We start from the raw sequence: 23,944 nt of genomic DNA on the forward strand, positions 1-23,944 counted from the left end.
GTAAAAAGATTCCTGTAAGTAATAACTTCAAATGTTTTTAAAATCAATTTTCAAAGCAATAATTCATTTGCATGTCATTTAAAATTGTTAGATTTGCAGATAATTATGATCGTAATATTGTTATTTTCTTAAATAAATATACTATTTTATAAAAAAAAATTACTGTTATCAGGACGACTTTTTTCAATTTATATATATGATTACTTTACTGATTTTACTGATATCGTATTTATTTGACTCTTTATATCATTTTTTCGATTGTTATACATTTATGATTAATTTCTTTTTGTCCAACTATTTGTTTCGATTTTTTTTATTATGTTCAAATTGTAATTAAAGCCCAAATTTTTTAATTTTTTTAATTTCTGGATTTGTAGTGAATTTCATAGATCTAAAAATATTTTTTTTAAATTATGTTCGTATTGTAATTTAGTATTATTATTTAATATTTAATATTTATATATAATGATACTTGCAAAATATTATATATAAATCCGAGAAATATTAAGTTTTGAGAATTGAAGTATATATGATTTCAATTTTTATGAAAGGTGTTTTTCTTGATATTTTAAGCTAATTTTGTTATAGTTTATAATTTTTTTTATTTTGTATTTTTTTTTGTTTGAGGTAATATATTCGTAGTATTTGATTTTTTAATTTAATCTTGTATTTAATATCTCATAATTTAATTTTCATGGTAATGTAATTTTGAGATTTTAATCTAATTTAGTTGGAGTTTAAAAGAAAGGAGGAGGGAAATTGCTTATAATAATCAGTGAAATAATGTAATGAATATAAGGTAGGAGAGACGGTAATTAATTCACTCAATGATCATGGGGGACCCTACATCACCAAAAAGAAATTCTCAAACCCTTAATTTCAGCAGCCAATCAAAAGCCAAGAAAAAACCTGACTTTTATACTATGTAGATTTGGTTATTTGCCCTATATGTCATGTGTCCTATGAATACGTCTTCCTTGAAACGGTCTGACGAGAAGATATTAATATTTTTGATAGAAAATAACTATTTAACAATAAAATTTTATAATTAAAGTTAACATTTATAACATAAACTTGGTGATATCATTTTATCAAGGAATATATACATTTTATCTTAAAATGGACACATTTTAACGACTTATTTAACACGAAAAAATCCGTCTGGAGCAAGAATTTGTCAGGTGGGCTGACAGCCATCCGAAAAGATGAAACAAGTTGGTGCTATTCTAGAAGTTGATGAAACAAGTTGGTGCTATTCTAGAAGATCAACTTAATTTCGTTTCCATATAAAAAAAAAGTGGCCGAAGTTGGTGCTATTCAAGAAAATCAACTTAATTTTGTTTCCATATAAAAAAAAGGGGTTTTTTTTGGTCAAACACAACCTTTAAAAAAAAAAAATCTTTCAAACACCACCTTTAAAAAAAAAGTTTGTAAAACACAACCTTTAATAAAAATTTTGTTGTCAAACACGACTTTTTGGCTGAAAGACTTAGCATTTTGCTATGGGGTAACTTTCAATCGATGTTTGGGATAGCAAACGATGTCGGTTTGAGGTGTTTTTGGACTCGTTGGAAAGGTGGAAATACAAGCTTTCCATGGGTTATCAACACGATGGTCAAAAGTGGCCTTATACGGGATCTATTATTGTGTAAAGTAAGGCTGGTCGGAGAGATTAGTAAGTGGTCGGGGATTTTTTGTGGGTCTTTTAAAGAGGCTATGATGTTTTTTTTTTGTCTGAAATTTGGTATGTAAGTAACGGGTAGTGTAAGGTAGGTCTTAGTTGTGCTGTTTGTGGTGGTTGTTGGTTACAAGTGGTGGTTCGAGGGGAGTTAATTTGAAGGTAAAAAACATTCAAAAGAACGTCAAAGTTGGATTTCTTTTTTGTAGGTCAATTCACTCACCTCAAACCAGCACTTACAACAAACAACCACAAAAACCAACACAACTACGGCCTACCTTACACTCCCCGCTACCTACATACCAATTTTCAGACCAAACAAAGCATCATAACCTCTTTAAAAGACCCACTAAAATCCCCGATCACCCGTTAATCTCTCCGACCATCCTTACTTTACACATCAAAAGACCCCACATAAGACCGCCTTTGACCATCGTATTGATAACCCTTGGAAAGCTTGTATTTCTATCTTTCCAACGAGTCCAAAAACGCCTCAAACTGACATTGTTTGCTATCTCAAACATCGACTGAAAGTTACCCCATTATAAAATGTTAAATCCTTCGGCCAAAAAGTCGTGTTTGACAATAAAATTTTTATTAAAGGTTGTGTTTTACAAACTTTTTTTTTTAAAGGTGGTGTTTGCAATTTTTTTTTTAAAGGTTGTGTTTGACAAAAAATTCTAAAAAAAAAAAAGTGGCTGAAACAAAATGAAAAAAAGATCCAATTGATTTATTACCAAATTTTGATAAATAGATCCTCATTATTTTCCTTCTAAAATTAAATTTCCTGACAAATGAAGGGATGGTTAGTTGTACACTACACTGGTCAGTGGTACAGTGGTAGGTGTCTGTTGGGTGTGGGGTTTCAAAATTTAACCCTTTTGATTTGACCCGAACCCGAATACAAAAAAACCATCCTTTTACTTTTTACACTTGGCTTCTTGCATTTCTTCACTAGTTAAGAGAACTTAGACAAAGATTTGATCTTTCTCATCTTCTCTCTACTTTGGCTAAAAAAATTGAGTAGGGAGAAAAAATGGGGTTCTTTTCATTCATGGGAAGGCTACTTTTTGCATCCATTTTCATCCTTTCTGCTTGGCAAATGTAAGCTTCTCAATTCCATTTTTTGTTTGCCATTTTTTTGTTCCGATACAAGGATAAGATTGCGTACATCAGACTCCCTATTCCCCTACCCCGCAATTTACAGGAGCCATTGAGGCACTGCCGTAATGTTGTTTGTCAATTTTTTGTGTTTCGATACAAGGGTAAGGCTGCGTACATCCGTGATCAGACCCCCTACGGCCTACCCCTCAATTTGTGGGAGCCATTGAGGCACTGGGGTAATGTTGTTGTTGGGATTTCTATCTTTGGATCAGCGGTTTGGTTATCTGGGATGATTAAAGATTTGATTTTTCTGCTTGGATGTGTGAGTTTGTGAATGAATGTACTTTTTAATGAATATGATTAGTGGATGAAAGATTCTGATCTGGGTATATTTTGGTTTCGTATTATGTCGGAACGCAAATTCTTATTTCAGACGGGCTATTTTCCGTCTGAAATAAGACGGATCGAATGTAGCCTTTTTACAATAAAATGTTAGGAGTACTATTTTCTGATAAAATGTTACCATCATTTTCAGTGTAAAAAGTGACAACTTTAGTTATAACATTTTGTCATTAAAATGGTTACATTCTATTAAAAAAATGGTGATATTTGATCCGTCTTATTTCAGACCGTATGAAGCAAGACTTATTGATGTTGGAATGGTTCTGTTTAATTAGTTATTGTTTGGTAACTTGAAAGTTTGGTGTGTGTTTTTTCTATTTGTGGTTAGTTATTACATATATCTAATTTAATTTGGTTGATGAGCTAGCATTTATAGTTTATAAAGTTTATTTAGTGGTAGTTAGTTTTGTGTGAGACTATTGTTTGTACATGACAAGTCATTACGCGATTATGAACCAACTAATATGACATGAAATGAGATCGTAGTATGCATACGATGGGATAATACGAGTTTTTTTATCATTTAGTTGGGATTAATGAGCTGCCTTTGATACGATCTCGTCATCAAAACAATAGTGAAAGTGAATTGTTGTTTTTTTGGTGTCACTTTTCTTGTTGTTGATAGTAGTTTACGAGGGGGAGTGGAGTTAGGGAGTCGGAGGTAGAGGGAGGGAGGGAGGGTTAGGAGAGTGATAAGTGATAATGGAGCAATGACATTTTTCTTCGAAATCTTTCGTGTGATAAAACTATATTTGATTTGACTTGGAGGGGGTACATGGATCCCTCCATTTCCCTCTTGTCAAATTCGCTAACTGAACAAGAGGTGACTAGGTTAGGATTAGTGTTGCTTGATGAAGGGATGGTGGTCGATTGGCGGGGTGAGCGGATATTGACCAATATGATGAGAAATTCTTCTTAGTTTGAGGAATATAAGTTTAGATTCTGATTGATGATTTCGGGTGCTTCTCCACGACGTTCAGGGTGTGTTAATCCTCCGTTTCTCTCCCCCTTCATTTCCCTCCAACCTTGTTTGTCAACCAAACGAAGGATTTGTTTCCCTTCGCCCTCCTCCCCCCTTTCCCTCAAATCCACTTATCCATAAACACTCTTCATTTCTTGATTGGTTAGATTCGAAATCTGAAAAAGCTAAATCCTTGATTTGGCTGCTTCTCAGTAAACGCCCTTCACTTCCTTGATTTAAAAAGCCAAGTCCTTTGAGCATAAAAAGAAGTCGTCTCTTCTGGATTTGTATTTAGACGATCTTTAGCTAGTAAGAGTGTCATCTGCAAGGATAATCACTGGATTTCAAGATGTTGACTTCTGATCGCGCATAAATTATAGTCCATATTGTTCATGACCTGTTGTTTCGTAAAGCTTTGTTTGGATACAATAGTAGGAGAGGAGGGGGATAGCGGTGGAGATGGAAAGGGAACAAGGAGGAGGTGGAGTATGGGAGTTTTCCTTGCAAAATTTCCTATCTTGGAAAAAATATAGTTTGCCTTGTAGAAGGAAATTGATGCCTCCGTTTCCTTTCAATCATATCCGTAACAAAAAATGAATCATATCCATCCATCTCAATTCAAATTATTATTGTGAGAAGCAAGTTTAGTGTTTCCACTCGTTGATGTTAGTGTGGCCCTAGAAAGAAAAAAAACTTTTGTGGATCACAGACGAAAGTCTTTTTGCAGGGCTGATATCATTTGGATGGCGGGGGCAGGAGAAGTTGTTGGTGGCTATAAGAATCACTATTAGAGTGTCAGTTAATGTCCCAAATTAAGTGCAGTTTGACGAATTCTCAAATCGGACAAAGATAAACAAGGCGTTAACAGTGCAAAAGAATTTTTTTCTTTCATAGGAAAGTATTTGTGATTTGCTTTGTGGCTTTAAAGCTTAAGCCTACAAGATATTTTCTCATTAATGCAGATATTTTCTCTCTTTTTCTCAATATACATTCAGGCTTTCAGCCACGTCTTCCGTTTAGCACTTTAGCCCTAAAGCTTCGTGCTTATGACTTGAATTTGATACATCCTTTGCGTTACAATTTAGTTATTTTTCGGCTATGCAAGAAATATTCTTTTGCGTCATAAAAAACTTGTCATTCTTAGTTTATTACCTCAAGATTCTCAGATTTAATTGCATTTTATTCAGCATTCATTTCTTGCTTAGTGTATATTTCTGCTCATTGATGACAACTGCCTGGTTCCGCAGGTTCAATGAATTTGGCGTGGATGGTGGACCAGCTGCTAAAGAATTGGCCCCAAAAGTCGGTCAGGTCAGAGATATTTTGATCTCAAAACTGGGGGTCAAATTGCCCGAAATTGAGGTACTGGTACACTTCTCTCACAAAAGGGGAGGACTGTGTTATTTTTTTTAAAAAATTATCCGTTGTGACATTTCTTTATGTCCAGGTTAGGCAATTAGTTGCTACTTCAATGGTCATTAAAGGACTTGGGGGAGTCCTCTTCGTTTTTGGCAGCAGTTTTGGAGCATATCTTTTGGTTAGTACTCCGGATCTGTTGCTATTTTGCACTATCCTCATTTTTTGTCGCGTCATATATTGACATCAGTTTAACTTGGACAAATTGTTATTTAGAACTACATGCATAGAAATAACTTCATTGAGTCTTGTATGAAGTAGTGACAGTCCTATTTGTGTCTCACATGTGATTCCGTCTCAGATAAGTTTTTGTAGCCAACTAATGCTGATTCAACATTCTTGCAATGTAGCTTCTGCACCTCTTATTCTCTACACCTTTCCTCTATGAGTTCTACAACTACGGCCCAGCACAACCCGAGTTCTTCAGTCTCTTGCATGAATTCTTGCAGGTAAACACATTTATTATATGCGTCTATCATTTACGTTATGCTCTGGCATGCATTTTGGCTCATTTTCGTGTGAATAAAAATCTTTCTTTGTCAAGGAATATTAATCAACTCATTTATAAATAGAGAGGGCATCAACCAACAATAACCAAAATCTTAAAAGAAACGGAAGTACAATCATAAATTATACAACCAGAACACCTAACTAAAAGCGTGCTCGAGCACAGCTTCATGGCCCTTGGACCTGACTTTGTTCATCACGAGAAATCTTTCCATGCGGAAATAAACTTTTAAATGTTCATTTATTTGCAGAATGTGGCGCTATTTGGTGCCTTGCTATTCTTCCTGGGTATGAAGAACTCTTTGCCAAGGAGACAAATGAAGAAAAAAGCTCCAAAGCCCAAGACCGTCTAAGCTAGCAGGGTAGAGAGAAGCACATGATCTCGTGCAGAAGGTTGTATTGTTATATTGGTGGTATACTGTAGGACATCAGCTAGCAGTTTTTTGTCATTAGCTACGATTTTAGGATGTTGTTCAGAACATAGCTCCACTTGTTCTTTCTGAGTCTCAATACTCTCCGGCAACTGAAAATCCAGTACCTCGTTTTAAACTATTTGGGGTGCAATTCCTGAATCACCCGCTATGTTAAAAGACGTATGGGAATTTCAGTAACTAGAGATCGCAACAGTTTTTCCACATCTATAAATTGTTTCCAAATAGATTGGGTTGCAGATGGTAGATATACGGCTTTACCTTTTCTTGTATGCAAGTTTCCCAATGCTCAACTGCGCTCTTTTTTTTTTTTTTTTTTTTTTTTTTTTTTTTTTTTTGTCTAACCCATGTTCAGGGAGGCGGCGATATGTCAATAGAGCTTCAATCGTCCTTGAGATAAACCACAGCCGAGTAATCAGACTAACCATTCTCGTCTTTGTCACTCACCAGTTTCTCCTACCGTCTAATATCCCTTGAGCTAATAAAGTCGTAATATTTCATACTCACTGCTACTTTCAAATCCAACCGAGGTGTTTTAGCTTAGCGATTGAGACAGGCGTATTGTGGACATAGATACCAACTATAGCTTCTCGCGAATCCCTTCCAAAAGCTTGAAAAAATATACGGGCGAGTGGCGACGGAGTACTTCTCGACTTCAAATGACGCTTCTAAATCAATTTTTAAAACCAAAGTATTGGAAATTCGATCATATATAACACAATTCTTTCTTTCCAAGATAACTACCAAAAAATCCTTTACTGACTTAAAAAAAAAAAAAAAAAAAAAAATTACTTTTTCACACGAAATTTTCTCTTTCACATACTTGCTTTAAAAAAAACGGAATTGCTCTTTCATATACACAGAGTTTACAACAATCCTGCAACTGTTAAAACAGTGAAGCTTGCATGTTCATCCATCATCATGGTAAACCTCCCTATTTCCTCCATTAATGGCTACTAAAAATCACATCAAATTCAAATTTTATTCATAATATTCAATATTTACTCGTTATTTTTGCAGGATTACTTGAAAAATGTTGTACCTTCTCAACTAATTGCTGAGCGAGGTTCTAAATTAGTCGTTATTAATCCAGGTTTTTGTTCTTCGTAAAACCCTAATTTCTTCCCCTTTTCCCCCTTTTTGAATTGTTTTAGGTCGAATTTGAAGTTAGTTTGTTGATTATGTACTTAATTGCTGAAATCAGTGCTCGGAATTGTACAATTGATTAGGTTCCGCGAATATAAAGATTGGATTAGCTAATCAAGATGTTCCATTAATTATTCCTCACTGCATTGCGCGCCGAACAACCGGAGCTAATACACCTCCTAGGAAAAACGTTATTGATCAGGTCTTATTTCAATTTTTTTTTTTTGGAAATTGTTCATGTTACTGTCTTCATAATTTACCAAAGTTGGCTGGTGTGAGTGTTAAGGGCGCTCATCTCTTAAACAAGTGGCCAGCGGTTCGATTCCTGACTCTTGCGAATGAAAAAACCAAACTTGGGAGGGGTCAACCCATTAAATTGCCTTCAGTACCCCGAAGGAGATTGCCCCATCTGTCGGTAGGGGATACCCCTGATCAACACCAAAAAAAATAATTTGCTTAAAAACATACTCGGTAGTATTGAATCCCGGTTTTGGCCACAGTATTGTGGTCTAAACTTGCTAAATGCGGTCAGTATATTAACTCAAAACGTGGTAAGATACAGTCGCAGACTCGTGGTGAATGGTGATGTCCAAAAACCCTGTACAGAATGGCAGTGTTTCATTGGTGTGACCTTGATTTAATCTTAAAGATGTAATTTTTATGTGGCACTTGAATTCTGATTAATGATGGGGTGATGGTGGTGGTTTTCAGACGCTGAATTCTCAGGTTACGACAGCTCAACATGTGGAGCGTGAGAGGGCGTATGATACTGTGAGTTTGCTTGCAATCAGCTTTCTGTTATGTAATGTTTGGTCAGGAGGATTTCTTGAGCTCATGCCTCATGCTAAGTTTAAAGACTGTAAATGTGCTCGATTTTGATAATTTTGTTTAGACATGGAAACTTGAGACTGATTCTTGGTAATTTTCATTTTTCAATCGATGTCATGTTGAAGTTTTCTCATTATGGGTGTGTTTGGATACGAAAATAGGAGAGAAAAGTCGGGGAGGGGGATGGGGGGGGGGGAAGTAAATCAAGATTGTTTTCCGTCAAATCTTCCTCTGACGGGTGACAAGTGATTTTGATTAGGCTTGGTGGAGGGGAAAATGGATCCCTCCATTTCCCGCCCACCTTATTTGCTAACCAAATAAGTGAATTTGTATCCTTTCCTGAGTTTCCTCTACCTCCCCTTCCGTTACCTTCAAATCCCTCCATCCAAACAAGGCCTATATGTATTGTGCTGCCTTATTTTGTTACTCTTTGAGGATTGTTTAGTTTTTCGGTTTCTTAAGATATGCGTTTGATCTGCTGTGTAGATTGCTTCCTTTCTGAAGGTTCCGTGTCTTGGTGAAGAAGTAGCCAATGCATATTCGAGAAAGGCGAGTTTTATTTTTATGCATTTATGTTTCATAGTAATTGCTGGATTTTTTTATTCTATGGTAACGGGTTTCGTTTGTTGTATAGAGTTAAGGTGATTTTTATACTTTCAAGTTTCACCCAAAGCAAAGCTTTTTTTTATTTGTCTTGAATCAGTTCTTTTATGTATGATCAATGTAAACCCAGTTGTTTTACTAAGTAATTTTTTTTATTTTTAAACTTAGCCCTAGACTCCAATTAATGAGTGCACTAATGTTCATCCTTATTCCTTAATGCTCGTTACAAACTTTTGGAGTAGGCAAGTGGGATCATGACATAATTGTTTGCATACTTCTTTATTTAGCGAGTCTAGGCTGCCTTCAATCTGCAGATGGATCTACAGTTTTGGTGGACATTTGGGTTTCTATTTTATTTTTTATTCATGGTAAAAGGCTAAAAACGGATCTAATAAGGTTTCATATTATTTCCTTGGAAGAGTTCCTCTTAAAGTTGATACAGATACTGTCGTTAGAGTCTAACTGAGTTTTTGTAATTCAATTGATCAAATACTTGTGTTCTTCTGATAGTGGATTGTACAGAGGATTTCTCATCTTGAACTTCTTTGCAGCTTCTAATTTTTTGCTGTTAATTGAATCCTGAAATTGATTTTGTAATTGGTTTGGAGTTCTCTTTCTCAAGTAATTTGCCTCTACAATGGTTGCATATTTTTGTGCAGATGACTCGTCTCGATGGACCTAACGTTCAGATTACCAAGAAGGAACCTGCATTAAGTTGGACTGATGTGTTTGAGAAGAAACCAGGATCTTCTTCTACGTTAGGTATCTTTGATAGCTTCTTTCAAATGCAGTTATATATATTTTGTAATCTTCTTTCTGTTTCCCCTGCACTTTCTGATGAATATTCCTGCAGTTGTCATGTGATGACTGATAACTGAGTTTTCGGAATCACACTTGTTTCCTAATATTACATTCCCTAGATATTACAGTTCATTTGATGAGCTTATTTTACTTGCTAATTGGCGTTATCACACTTTTTCTTTTGTAAAAAAATAAATGCAGAAGCTTCAATGAAACTTGATGAAACGCGACCATCCTCTGATGTGACCAAAGATGCAGACACAAAGGGCGCCGCTTCCGTTAGTGAATGTAAACATAGGGAGTCCATTTTTGGTGAAGAATCACTAAGAATTTCACCAAGTGAACCATATTGCTTAAGGAGGCCTATCCGCAGGGGTCATTTTAATGTTTCTCCAGATTATTCTTCAGAGCAGGTATTCTTTGATTTCAAAGCATAGTGATCGAGGCAAATGATCCTTTAGGATTTTTTATTGATTCTGAATGCTTATTTTATCACTATATGACACTAGCAAACTCGACATGTCATTGCTCTGTTTATGTTCTGTTACTCAAAACTGCATCTGTTCTTCAATATGACAAAATAAGTTCCTATGGCAGGTTATAACTTATAAGGCGAAGTTGGCATGTGACTGTCTTTGTAATCGTATGGACTTTTCCTATTTATCATGGAATTTTTAGGAAGTTATGTTGAATGTACCCTTTCCAAGCTGAAGCCATCTTTGTCATCCCATTTTATTTCAAAATGAACAGTATGAGAGGGAGAAAACACCCCTCGACATCCTATGCTAGGACCGTAGGAGTAGGAGTAATTGCTGTAGCCTATCAAAGATAATCATTTGCCTTCTTCATAAGAAGACATGTGCACATGCTGATACTCTAGTAGAGTTTTGTAACATCTAAAAACTTCTCTCTTTTACTTTGCCAAGTTTTCTACTGATACATTCTTTTCTTTTTCCTTAGGTGCTTGAAGACCTACATGCTATATGGGAGTGGATTTTGACTGAGAAACTGCGCATCTCTAGAAGTGAAAGAATAATGTATTCTGCTATGCTTATTGTGCCAGAAACATTTGATACTCGAGGTATTAAAATATACTCCCTCCTAGTCTGATTGTTGGTTCCCTTTCTTTTGGGCACCAAAATTAAGGAAATGAATTTGGACCACACAAAACACCCTACCCCACATGGAATTGGATTTGGACCACACAAAACTTACCAAAAAAGGAAAGGGGAACCAACACCCGACTAGCATGAAAATGAAAAAGGGGAACCAACAATCAGACTAGGAGGGAGTACTTCTTTTCCTTGTGCTAAAGTAGCTATTATGTCTTTATAGCATGTTTTCAATCCTGTTTCATTTGCTCGTGTTCCTGACTATTCGTACTGAGTTCCGAGTAGAGATGGTCTTAATAAGAACATTGCATTCTGTGGCATTATGGTACCAAACTACCAATGAGGCTGTAATTTCTGTTACCGTTCCTTCTGATTTTTGTTTGTTATATATTTCAAGACAATGATGTCTTTAGCATCTGTATTTAGGCTGTTGGTGATAACTTTACATGTCCTACAAGGCTACAATACAGAAGTTGAGGCTTAGAAATTATTTATGATACTCAAATACTCCTTGACAACGAAATATTGAATTCCTTAAATGCTGTTATTGCAGAAATAAAGGAGTTAATGTCCCTTGTATTGAGAGATCTGTGTTTTGGTGTGGCAGTTGTCCATCAGGTGAGAGAAGTCTTTCATGTTGCTTTTTAGTTTTTATACTGCAATCCAGTCTATATGTTTTGTAGACTTGACCATGAATAGATTGTGTGTTGTTTAATGTATGCATTTGTAAATTGCGACTGTTCCGTTCCATTTGCTACAATACACTTTTCAAATTCATTTGCAATTATTTTGAAAAACTGAAACGAACTCAGTGTAATGGAGTACGGCATAGCATATCAAAGTAACCATTTGTTCTTCACTGTGTTTTTGTTCTTCGCCTGCTTTTTCTTTGTAGGACATGTCAACTGTAATTTCTATGTACATTTCTATTATCAAAAAGGATTTTCCACTGTCTCATCTGTGTGGTCATGTTTGATTCTTGGACACTATTAGCAAATTCTGGCATATCTTTGTATTTATTAGGGGATCTGTCGCTTAATCCCTGCACCAACATCAATATAGAAACTAGTTGGTCCTTGTTCCTCTTTTTGCTGTATGTTCTTATGCGGTTATTCCCGACTACTGTCTAGTTAATCGTTACTTACATAGGACACATTTTAAGCAAGTCCTGTATCTGATATCAGTTTTTGATTTTATATCATCATGATAAACAATTGTGTCATTGGCTACTAGCAAATATTCATGACTACTGATCAGTTAATCATTACTTATGTCTTGGGCACATTGGCTGCAGGAAGCTCTTGCAACAGTTTTTGGGAATGGTTTGTCCACCGCATGTGTCGTAAATATTGGCGCCCAAGTGACATCAGTCATTTGTGTTGAGGTATGAGACTTGCATGAATGTTTTTTTCTTCCCTATTTGCATCCGTCAGAGGTAGGAGAAAAGAAATAATAAGACAGTTCGTAGTGGTTCATCTACTTTTATTGGTGCCCAGTTCACATCAGTCATCTTATCTACCCCATCTTAGAACACAATTTTTTCCATGGTGGGACACAGGGTTGCCGGATTCGCAATTCGTTCAATTCGCTTTCTTAATTCTAATTCGCGATTCGCTCAATTTAGCGAATTACATTATTTTAAAATTTGGTAACCCTGGTGGGACATATGTATCTTTCTCTGAACATGTTCTGTTTTTTGGTTTTCTCACTAAGGTGCATAATCAACATACTAATACAAAGTAATTAATAGCTTGAAAAGGGATATGGATACTAAAATCCAGATGAACATAAATTGGTTGCTACTTGCTAGCCATTAGTTACCAACCAACAAGTCAGAAATCCTTTCTCCAATCATCTATGGCTCAGGGTATCCACTATTGGCAGTTATGTTATATGGACTATATGGTATCACACGAGAGTGTTCCATTTGATGTATGACACTAAAAGTGATGTATCAATGTTATGATACGACACCTAATAAGCCACTAAGCTTCAGAACAACATTATAGGTTCTATAGAGGAAAAGGAAAGACAAAAGAAAGTGACAAGCAGATGTATCACCCAAACATTTGATGTATGATAATAAGAATAGTATACCAATGTCTCTTCTGAACCTCAGGAAGTATTTAAAAAGAGTAACATTCCATCACATGCTTCCAAGTAATCCAACACTTCCATTACCTTGCCTTAAAAATATTTTATCAGCTTTTATTTATCCTCATTAATTGCTCTTATTAATGCTGTTATCTAAATCCCATTTTGTTAAGTTGCTTTGCTGGGTGCTGGCTTTCTTAATGCGACAATAAATTCGCTAGTGATGAGAAGAAACAACTATACAATATCTTTATAACTGACTCTTCTTGGGCCTCAACTTTAGGATGGAGTTACATTACCTGCCACGGGAATTACACTGTCATTTGGCGGAGAGGTATGATTTGGTCCCTGATAAATTTGCTTCTCTTAATGATTTTAGTCTCATAAGAATTTAAAGTTGTTGACAACAACAATGTCACCCACCCAGTACACCAAGAGCTCCTGCAAATGGCGAGGTAGGAAGTTGGATACTTGGATGTACATAGTGTTGCCCTTGTGTTTAACAACATGAAGAGGCTTCTGAGACACGGAATGAAAGTCGCAGCGGGAATTGCATTTACTTCAAAATAAAAGAGGCGCAATTAGTTTAATGAGCCAATATTCTCTATTCTATCATAATTTTCATAATTTAAGTTTTTCTTCTATTCCTTGAATATTTCTTATTCAGGACATATCAAGATGCCTACTGTGGACACAAAGGCATCACCAGACATGGCCTCCAATTCGAACAGATGCGTTAGCGAAACCTATTGATCTGCTGATGCTTAATCGGCTAAAGGAATCTAATTGTCAGATTAAGGTAATTCTTGTCACTTACTAGCGAACTATTTTGAATTAATATCCATTTAAAAACAGAAAGTTATGTTGGCTTTTAAGTTCCTTAAGATGGATATTTTCTTACTGGTGAATTACTGCACAGCATATGACTAAAATGTTTTTACTCCTAAATTCACGTCACAATTTGACTTCCATATGCAGGATGGTGAGACTGATGCCGTAGTTGCAGTTCATTCATATGAGGATAGCATGCCTGCTGGAGCTCATAAGACAAAGCTAACAGCTCTTAATGTAGGTGTTTCTGGTATATCTTATCAGCTTATATTTATCTTGCCCATGTCTCTCTCCTCTTTGTTCTTCTTCATAGTGTTCTTTGTTACATTCTTTTGCCTTTTCCTTTCTCTTGTTACTAGACACCCTTGAAATACAATATGGGATATCAACAGTCACATGGCATGTCGGACATGTATGACATATCCTGTGTCGGACTTGTGACACAATGGGTAAGTGAAATGTCAAAGTAACATGGTGTAGAACACAATGTAACGCCTTTATGATTTATAAGGAAATGAGCTCTAACCTATGTCAGAATCTATAGTACAGACAATTATCTACAATGAACTTGCTGTCAATTGTTTCCTGCGTGTAATGTCTTCCAGTTGTATTTGTTCTGTTCTTGAATGATTTTTAGGAGTTGCAGACTTGCAGTTGGTTTTGCTATTAGCACTGTCGATTTCGGTCCTATTCATGTGTCAGCAATCAGCATCTGATCTATTTTGGTTTGCTGGTTATATAAATCGGTTGTACATAGATATATAATCATCTGACAAATGATAATGCTATATTTTCTTTTCCGGTTATTTACTATCTATCTGTTTAAGTGTACGTTTACAAATTATTTCTTTACTGGTCGAAGGGTAATGAAAAAATTCACGACATTTCTTTTCATCATTAATTTCCCAACACCATCTAGGCCTCTGATTTCCAGCACTGAAATTGTACAATGTGGGCAGAATGGAAAATTAATACTTTCTTCAATCAGGTTCCTCCTATGGGTTTGTTTTACCCCAGACTTTTGGTTCCAGAAGTTTATCCTCCGCCACCCCGCAAATGGTGTGTCTCTATCTTGGCATTACATTTTCCTGAGCTTGTTAAATTAGGCATTGTCAACTTGTCTCTTGAAGTTTCTCTAGTTTACTCATTGGGGCGAATTTACCGTTTACTCTACAGGTTTAATGATTATGAGGATATGCTGGAAGATAGCTTTCAAATGGAATTTCCAAGGAGAACTGATGTGACAGACTTGTACCCTGGCTTCAATCCTGGAATTCCTATGTGGGAGAATTATCCAGCTTTTACTAATAAGCCCAAAAAGGAAGAAAAAATTGGCCTTGCTGAAGCCATCACAAAAAGCATTATGTTAACGGGTGAGTTGAAGTGTCTAAATGTTGCGTTCGTACTGTTAATTGTACATCACAAAAAACTGAAAAAGCATTGTATTAAGTTCCTGGTTTCTATTGTCTTTGGCAGGGCGTATAGAATTCCAGAGAAAATTGTTTGCTAGCATACAACTGGTGAGTTTGCAACCTGTGATGTATAAATAAATGTATAATGTACTCCCATCCAAAATATATTTCTCCATTTATCGTTGGTGGTCAATCGATGTCAACTTACACTATTACTTTCTTTAAATATAATGTACGTTGTAATGTCTTTCATGTTTGATTTATAAAAATAATTATTTTTATATTAAATTTTTGAAACTGGTAGCTATTGTTTATTGGAAATTGGTCAAAGTTGACATCCGTTAACCATCAAAATCAAATGGGTACAATGTTATTGGGATGGAGGGAGAATTACATAGATGAATGCTTGGTAAAGCTAATTAGTATTTTGTTTTAGGGCGGTGGAGTTGCTCTGACAAATGGTCTTGTTGCCGCTGTGGAAGATAGGTTTGTTTCTGTTCGACTGAAACTATGTTCCTCAAACTTAACTTCTGGTTAGACTAGAAAATATTTCAACCTGATCCTACAACTTAACAATCACCCATCCTGCTGAACACTGTCTTGTTCTTTTTTCGCAATTATACGACTTTAATTTATCAGTAAACTCTTCAAGTATTGCGGGTGTTGCAGGGTCTTGCATGCGATTCCTTCGAATGAAGCAATAGACATGGTTGAGGTTAGTGCAGAAAGCGTCTCTAATCTTTGTTGATAGCTATGGCTAATATCTGAATTACTGAATTTAACTTGGCTTCTTTAGGCGGTTAAAGCTTTTGTACCCGTGGTTTAGCATTCTTCTTAAACTGCATGATGATCACATTATTCGTTTGCAGGTTCTACCATCAAGAAATAACCCACTCTATGTTTCATGGAAAGGTGGCGTGGTAAGTACGACAATAACTTGTTTAATTAGATGCAAGATAACATTTATAATACAATCGATAATGTTTAGTGTCAATTTTAGCAGCGAGTCTGGTGAGACGGTTGTATGCATACAACCAAGTGACTAAATAACCTACTATTAAATGTGAAATACGACTTTAAGTTGCTTGGCTATATGCATACACATTATCATGCGAGTTCCTCGCAATTTCAGTCCACAACATTCTTTACCCGCAGTAGTAGCTTTACTGTTGCAGCATGCTTAGCACAGCAGTCAGTATAATTTACTGATATTAGTTGATGGGTTTTTGGCTGTGCTCCTGTGATCAACAGATTCTTGGGATTCTCGATTTCAACCGGGAGGCTTGGATACACAGGGAAGATTGGATCCGTGGGGGATTGTATATCGGTACTAACCGCAAGTATAAAGATTCCTATTATATCCAAGCTCAGCCATTGTGCTATATCAATTCCTGATGGTCGAAATCAATTATTCTGAATTTCTGACACTAATATATCACGATCGAGCATATCTGCAAGTCCTGGAAGGGGAGAATCACTGCTACAAGCCTCGTTCAATATCTTTATCAAATGTAGGGAGGTTATTCAGGTCGGGTTGAGTTAGTTTTGTTTGATGCATGCCTTTTTTCTTGCAAATATATGCTCTCTCTCTCTCTCACCATAAGTTTAATGTCACTACGAATCCTCGAGACAAGAATGTATTTTGGCAAAATCATTTTGTTGCTTATCCCACTTTAATACAAGTTTTTTTGCAATTGCCAAAGTTGGCTGGATTGACTAGTAAAGGCTATCATCTCTTAAACAAGTGGTCAGGGGTTCGATTTCTGACTCTTGCGAATGAAAAAGCCAAACTTAGAGGGGTCAACCCATTAAATTGCCTTCAGTACCTCGAAAGATATTGTCCCAACTGTCGGAAATGAATACTCCAAAATCAATGACATTGCATCAATAGAAACTAGCCAAATATCACTCATTCCTAATGAATAAAAACATCATGAATTCATATACAAGTCCTTATTCCAATTACAAACGAAAAAAAAATTAAAAATTACAATACAAAGTGAAGAAACATCACTCCATCATCAGTCATCACATTACATTACACACAAGTGACACAACTAAGTCTGCTCCGATCAATAGTTATCATCATTATTTGAAGTTTTCCGGACAAATTTCAAACAATGCTACCTATTAATCGGGACAGAGGGAGTAATACAACACGACCTGTATTTTAACTATCAAATCGACCTAGAACAATAAGATCAAAGCGAGTTGAGATCACATGTCCCATAATTGTGTCCCATCTCCTGCCTCATTGCTTTTATCTTCCGACACATCATCATTCACATAATTAAAAAAATGGCAATGGACACGAGATGGGATACAAAATGGGTCAGAGAATACGCTCTCGATCGATCAAAGCCGAGGAACAACCAAAGTCCTCGTATCCAACCCAAGCTCCTTACACAATACAGGATACAACCCTTTCCTAATCTCACCATAAACTTCACCGTTCCACTTCCTCTTAACCAATTCCTCACCCAATCCCACCGCTTTCGCCACCACCTCCTTCTCATCCTTCCCAACCACATCCACCACCCCAAACTCCACCGCCTCGACCGCCTTCAACTTCCTCCCACGTAACAAAATATCCCTCCGCGCCACCGCGGACGCCACCTTCTCTTTAAACAAAACATTAAAATACTCAGGAAAAGTCATCCCAATATCCACCTCACTCATATACAACACTCCCTTATCACCCCTCATAATCACATAATCATGCGCTAACATAAGCACAAACCCCGCCGCCGCCGCGTGTCCCGTCACCGCGGCGATTGTCGGCATCGGGAGGGAAATTAGGTCCGCCACCACCGGTTTGAAGGATTCAACCATACCGTGGAGCCGGTCCATGAACCCGGCGCCGGCGGACTGGGCCCACTTGAGGTCGAATCCGTTGGAGAAGAAGCGGCCGGTGGTGGTGGTGATGAGGGCGGAGGGGACGGCGGGGGAGGAGAGAGATTGGGATTTGATATCGGCGAGCGCGGTGCGGATGGCGGAGATTAGGGTTGGATTAAGGCGGTGTTCGTCGTCGCCGGTTAGGGTTAGGATGAATAAATTGCCGCGTTTTTCTACGGTGCACATTTTGACGGAGGTGGGAAATGTTTGGTGTGTGATGTGTTTTGACTTTTTTAAGGATTGATCTTATGGTGGGAGGTGCTTTAAAGGTAAAGGTGCGTTGTTTGGTGAGATTTCCTAATTGTTGGTACCTTTAGGCTAGAAAATTTGATAATGGATAAGGGTACAGATGTTAAACGGGTCGGGTGGATCGAGTTCAGGGTTGGTCGTAAACTCATAATTAAGTCATGAACTCATTGATTTATATGAGGTAAGAATTTGGACTTGATTAATTTACCCGATTTGAATGATCCGACATGATAAGGTTGATCCAAGACTCGAGAGTGACTCGAAAGTAACCTGATAAATTCTAAATGACAAAACCCGATCCAAAATTACCTGATTAGAAATTACCTAACCCAAAAATGACTCAACCTAAAAATGACCCGATAAATTGTTGATCTGAAAATGACCCCACCCAAATGACCCATTTGCCCATGTCTAGGTTAGATAAGTGACAGGTTTTGAATATGCGTCTGATTATACGAGTTATAAATCAGGTTAAGATCAGAATACGAATAAATGTTCATGGCCTTATTTGTTGAAGGCGGTGTTCGTTGTCGCGTTTTTCAATGGTGGACATCTTAATAAAGGAAGGTGATTTGTGTGATTTGTGTGACTTTTTGAGGACTGATCTTAAGAACTTGTGGTGTGAGGCTGTGAGGGGGAGGGGCGCTTTTAATAATGGTAAAGGTTGGTTGTTGGATGAGAGTTGAGAGTAGTGTTGGTAATTGTAAGCTTGAAAAATGAGAAAGTCCCACATCGGAGAGAAGAGATAGTTACAGGAAACCACTCTGTATAAAATACGTCTGGCTACCCATGGTTTCAAATTAAAAGGGTCGGTTGGCTAAATATGCCATGCTTGCCCATTACAATGGCGAGTGCTGTATGGCTATCAAGACATATGGCCGACATAATTTGTGGAAACTCTCATAGGGTTGGCTCGCTTGGCCGACCCTCCAATTAAAATTCCAACTTCTTTTAATTATTTCCTGAGATTAATTCTTCTGTTTATTGCGAGTTTATTTGTTGTTTTGGATCGGTTTTGAAAATATATTAAAATGGCCTCCACGTAGGCTTGAGATTTCTAGACCTGAAACACGTCACTACTAATGACGTGTTTTGTGAAGGAAATACGCCATTAGCAGTGGCGTGTCTTTACAACACTTTTTTCCTCAATTGACTGAACTTAAAAAAAAAAAAAAAAAAAATTACATAAGACACGCCATAGGGGGTGGCGTCCCCTCCGAAACCCGCCATTCCCAATGGCGTGTTTGTTTTAGTCCATTTTTTAATGAAGTTTTTTTTCCATAAACACGCCATTGGTAGTGGCGTGTTTTAGGTCCAGAAATTCCGAGCCTACGTGGACACCATTTTGACAAATATTTTCAAAACCGACCCAAAACGACAAATAATTTATTTTTGACCATTATTTCAAAAATGGATTCGTTTATTGTCTCACTTCCATATGGTCTCTCCTATCTGTGATTATTATACACCAACCGTAAAAAAAAAAAAAACTCTTAAATATTCTGTAATATCTTCCACATTTCTTAAAATGATAAATTCACTAACATTTTTCACTTTTTTAGTAGTCTAACCACAAATTATATATAGTTTCTGAGCATTATAATAAAAATTTTGAGTTTTATTTTAAAAATTATGAGTTTTATTATAAAGTTTTTGAGTTTATTCACTTAAATATTAAGCTCTAAAAAATTACAATAAAACTCAAAAACATTACATATAAATTTAGTAAAATTTGAGTTTTGATGGGAAAAAAAAAATTAAAATCTAACTTATAAAGTAAATTTTAATAAGCTTAAAAAAAATATATACATATGCTCAAAACAAATAAAGTTTGAAGTAATAAGCTCAAAAAATATACATATATGCTCAAAAACAAAAAAGTTGGAGGTAGTACATTTTATGTATGTTCTTTTTTCTCCGGGAAACATCAATAATGAATACGAGGGAATACTAGTTTTTAACCCATACGGAGTAATTGTATACTTAACAACCTTATACTCGTATTTATATTTTGACAACTTTCATAAAGACCAACTAATTTTCTCTTTGCGAATTTTAGGTAGCCAAAATTTCTGTAACTATATCAATTTCGTGTAAGTGATGACATTTTTTTAGTTTTGGACTTAATAGTGTAACAAAAAAAAACACCCCTCATGCCCTCACATGTCGAAGTGCACAGCACACCAAACACACGTCTTTTGGCATTCTTTATGGTGCAAATTACTCAAACTATCATCCTAACACATTCGCACCTGGTTAAAATTTACTTATTTGGGACTCCTGCAAGATTTTTTTTTTTAACAAAAAAAAGGTCTTTCAACTCGATTGGCAAAACGAGAAATTCTTTGATACATTTGATGCCTAGACTAGAAATTTTACATTGTAAAATTATGTTTTATACTTCTTCTATTCTGATTATTTCGTCATAGTTGCTTTTAATAGAAAGAACAAGTTTATGAGAGTATGAAACGGAGTAAAGCTTTAACAAATTCGGGTATATAAAAGGAGAAGTAACAATAGTAAATCTTTCTTATAAGTTATAACTGATGGTATTTATATTGGGAGGGTGATATCCACCCTCAGTCCATCACCCAAAAAAAAAAAGCAATTAGTCTTGCTGAAGACGGGTCGGAGCAAGTGACGGGTAATGCCACTCACAAAACGGATAGGGGGGATAAGGTGGGGCACCCCATGTGCTTTCATCTCTCCTCTTTTTGGGTCATTTGTGAGAGAAAATGGTATCCGTCACTCCAAAGTAACGGATACGTGCCGTCACAAATGAGATTTTGTGAAAAAAAAGTAGTTGTTTAAATAGCATTACACTCTTGTTGCAAATTGCGATGGTTGTAAGTGATAATTTGTGAAGAAACAATATGCACAAGAGAAAAACTAACAATTTATACCTATTTAAAACAATGTTACACTCATTTGTATTACATATGGTATTACATATGTTGTCGATTTGTTGGTTGTACTCAATTTGGTCAGATGAAATCGTCTCTCGTCAAGCCTCAAGATTTTGTGATCCTTTTGTGAAATGCTGTATGCGGCGATATGATAGAGGATGTGCTTTGGAACAACTCAAGTTTACAGATCTTTCTTTGAACGAGATTTTATTTTATTTGGTTCTAGTCGAGTTGTATCCGGTCAAATTTGATACATGTTGTAGATGTCGTATGACTATTTATTAATGAATTGATCTTTTCTTTAAAAAAAAAAACAATGTTATAGTCCATGCATGGTATGAGACATGATTCCCACATCGGTCGGGTGAGAGGCTTGATGTGAGGTTTATATAGATTTGGCTCTATTACTTTTTAAGCTAATTTTTAGATAGAAAAAAGTTTTAGAATTTATGTCGATGTTGATAGCCTAGGTTTACTAGACCCTCCTATCCACATTTCTTTTTTCATAAGAAATAAAATTTAAATTTAGACCATACAAAACATACTAGTTTATAAAATTTAAATTTTGGGTTGTCTTAGGTCAATTTGTGCCGTGAATATAAAAGTTTTTTTTGTTACAAAACAATCATAATATTTATTTATCATGGGTTAGATAAATTTTAGGATGGAATTTTTTATGTTTCCAACAACTTTTCATTTGTATGATTAATAAGCCCACTAATAGCTAGATTTAGCCCATTGGATCGTAACCCTCTTCTCACCACCATATGGGCTGTCCTCCAAATCCAAATTGTTCTTAACTCGTCTCTTTGTGTTATCTCAGCTAGACCTGGCAAAACGGGTTAACGGGCTGGGTTTGGGTCGGATCGGGTTTCTCATTGCTTCCGAGTTAACTCGGGTCGGGTCGGGTCATTTCGGGTTTAGGGTCTGTTTCGGGTTTGTTGGTCGGATCAGTTCCGGGTCAAGCGGGTGGGTTGTTTCGGGTCGGGTCATTTTCGGGTCAATGAATAATAAAGAAATTGTCATTTCAAGTCTTTTCGGTTAAATTAGAGTTATATTTTGTCGGGTTATTTTCGGGTTTGGTGATTTCGGATCGGGTCATTTTCGGGTCAAGCCAGTTCGGGTTAAGAAAGCTCGGGTCATGTTCAGGTCGGGTCGGGTCAATTCGGGTTTTCGGGTCACATTCGAGTGATGTAGTTCGGGTCTCGGGTCAGCCTTTTCGGGTCGGGTCAATCAGGCTGGATTGCTTTTGCTAGGTCTAATCTCAGCGACTCCCCAAAGCAGTGAAAATCCTAGGAGGAGAATAACTCTGCAAATGTGCAATGGAATACAAACGCAAATACTTAATAACTCTTGTCTCTTGCATCTTCTTGATCAAAAGATTTAAGGGGAGAGAATTAAAATTGAGAAATATGTGGGATCAGAAATTATAACAGTTGAAAATAATAGACGAAAAGGGAATAAAGTAAAAAATGAAACATGAATTTTATTGTGAAACAAGCTAGAAAGAAAAGCGTACACTTTAGACAAAAAAAAAAACGTAACAATCTTATGTTCATATTTTACGCATATATCAATGTTATTAATCTTTGATTTAAACTTTTATTTTCTCTTTTTAAACCTTAAATATGGTTCTTACAGTTCTATATATCATTTTCCCAATAATTATATACTTCTATATTAACAAACTTATGTTCAGAATTTAACAAATTTCATAAAGACCAACTTATTTTCTCTTTACGAATTTTAAGTGGCCAAAATTTCTGTAACTATATCGATTTCGTGTGAGTGATGAAATTTTTTTAGTTTTGGACTTAATTACTTAATAGTGTAACAACAAAAACAACCCTCATGCCCTCACATGAGTGTCGAAGTGCACACCTAACTAACACACACTCTTTCATCACAAGCTTGTGATGGATATCGCCCGTCTTCAATGAGATTTTGTGATGTTGCACCCGGTTCAAATTTACTTATTTGGGACTTTTTAAAGCATTTTTTTTTAAAAAGTCGTTCAACTCGATTGTAAAATGAGAAATTCTTAGGTACATTTGATGCTTAGACTAGATAGAAAATTTTAAATTGTAAAATTATGTTTTATACTTGCTCTATTCTGATTATTTCTTTATAATTGTTTTTAATAGAAAGAACAAGTTCTTGAGAGTATGAAACGGTGTAAACTTTAGCAAATCCGAGTTTATAAAAGGAGAAGAAACTATAATAACTCTTACTTTTAAGTTATAATTGATGGTATTTATATTGGAGGGTGATATATCCACCATCACTTCATCACCCAGAAAAAAAAAATGTGTTTAAATAGCGTCATATTCTTGGAGAGGGGATCCTCTCCATTTCCTATTCTCCTCATTTCCTTTCATTTCCTCTAATAGAACAATATTTAATCATTATCCACTCTCAACCTTTTCATTCAACTGACCGTTAGATCGTTTTGAGACGGAATCTAGACCATTAATAGGAAATAGAAGAAAATGGAGAGAGGAATAAATGGAGAGAAACTCTTGATACTCTTGTTGTAAATTACGGTGGTTGTTAGTGATAATTTGTGAA

At 36.1% G+C, this 23,944-nt stretch overlaps 3 protein-coding genes and 1 non-coding gene across 4 annotated transcripts; 3 read left to right on the forward strand and 1 right to left on the reverse strand.

The window, feature by feature from the left end:
- The first annotated feature begins 2,580 nt into the window (after positions 1-2,580).
- On the forward strand, positions 2,581-6,703 carry LOC141656513 (uncharacterized). Its single transcript, XM_074463426.1, has 6 exons — positions 2,581-2,782; positions 5,393-5,507; positions 5,593-5,682; positions 5,912-6,010; positions 6,320-6,442; positions 6,473-6,703. Exons 1-5 carry the CDS (start codon positions 2,715-2,717, stop codon positions 6,419-6,421), a joined length of 474 nt encoding a protein of 157 aa, XP_074319527.1. The 5' UTR covers positions 2,581-2,714; the 3' UTR covers positions 6,422-6,442; positions 6,473-6,703.
- A 534-nt stretch (positions 6,704-7,237) lies between these two features.
- Positions 7,238-17,028, forward strand: LOC141656514 (actin-related protein 9). The gene is made up of 20 exons (XM_074463427.1): positions 7,238-7,423; positions 7,520-7,592; positions 7,729-7,847; positions 8,357-8,416; positions 8,960-9,022; positions 9,736-9,838; positions 10,079-10,290; positions 10,838-10,958; positions 11,543-11,607; positions 12,284-12,373; positions 13,367-13,417; positions 13,751-13,882; positions 14,062-14,151; positions 14,903-14,973; positions 15,091-15,287; positions 15,391-15,434; positions 15,763-15,812; positions 15,996-16,041; positions 16,196-16,246; positions 16,578-17,028. The coding sequence occupies exons 1-20, from the start codon at positions 7,421-7,423 to the stop codon at positions 16,719-16,721; spliced, it is 1,785 nt and encodes a 594-aa protein (XP_074319528.1). The 5' UTR covers positions 7,238-7,420; the 3' UTR covers positions 16,722-17,028.
- A 222-nt stretch (positions 17,029-17,250) lies between these two features.
- Positions 17,251-18,441, reverse strand: LOC141656515 (enoyl-CoA delta isomerase 2, peroxisomal-like). Its single transcript, XM_074463428.1, has one exon. The coding sequence runs from the start codon at positions 18,405-18,407 to the stop codon at positions 17,682-17,684; it is 726 nt and encodes a 241-aa protein (XP_074319529.1). The 5' UTR covers positions 18,408-18,441; the 3' UTR covers positions 17,251-17,681.
- An 830-nt stretch (positions 18,442-19,271) lies between these two features.
- Positions 19,272-19,402, forward strand: LOC141658350 (U11 spliceosomal RNA). The gene has a single exon (XR_012549241.1). It is a non-coding gene; the product is annotated as a U11 spliceosomal RNA (small nuclear RNA).
- The last annotated feature ends 4,542 nt before the right edge of the window (positions 19,403-23,944 follow it).

Source organism: Silene latifolia, chromosome 5 (assembly GCF_048544455.1).
Source record: "Silene latifolia isolate original U9 population chromosome 5, ASM4854445v1, whole genome shotgun sequence".
Lineage (NCBI taxonomy): Eukaryota > Viridiplantae > Streptophyta > Magnoliopsida > Caryophyllales > Caryophyllaceae > Silene > Silene latifolia.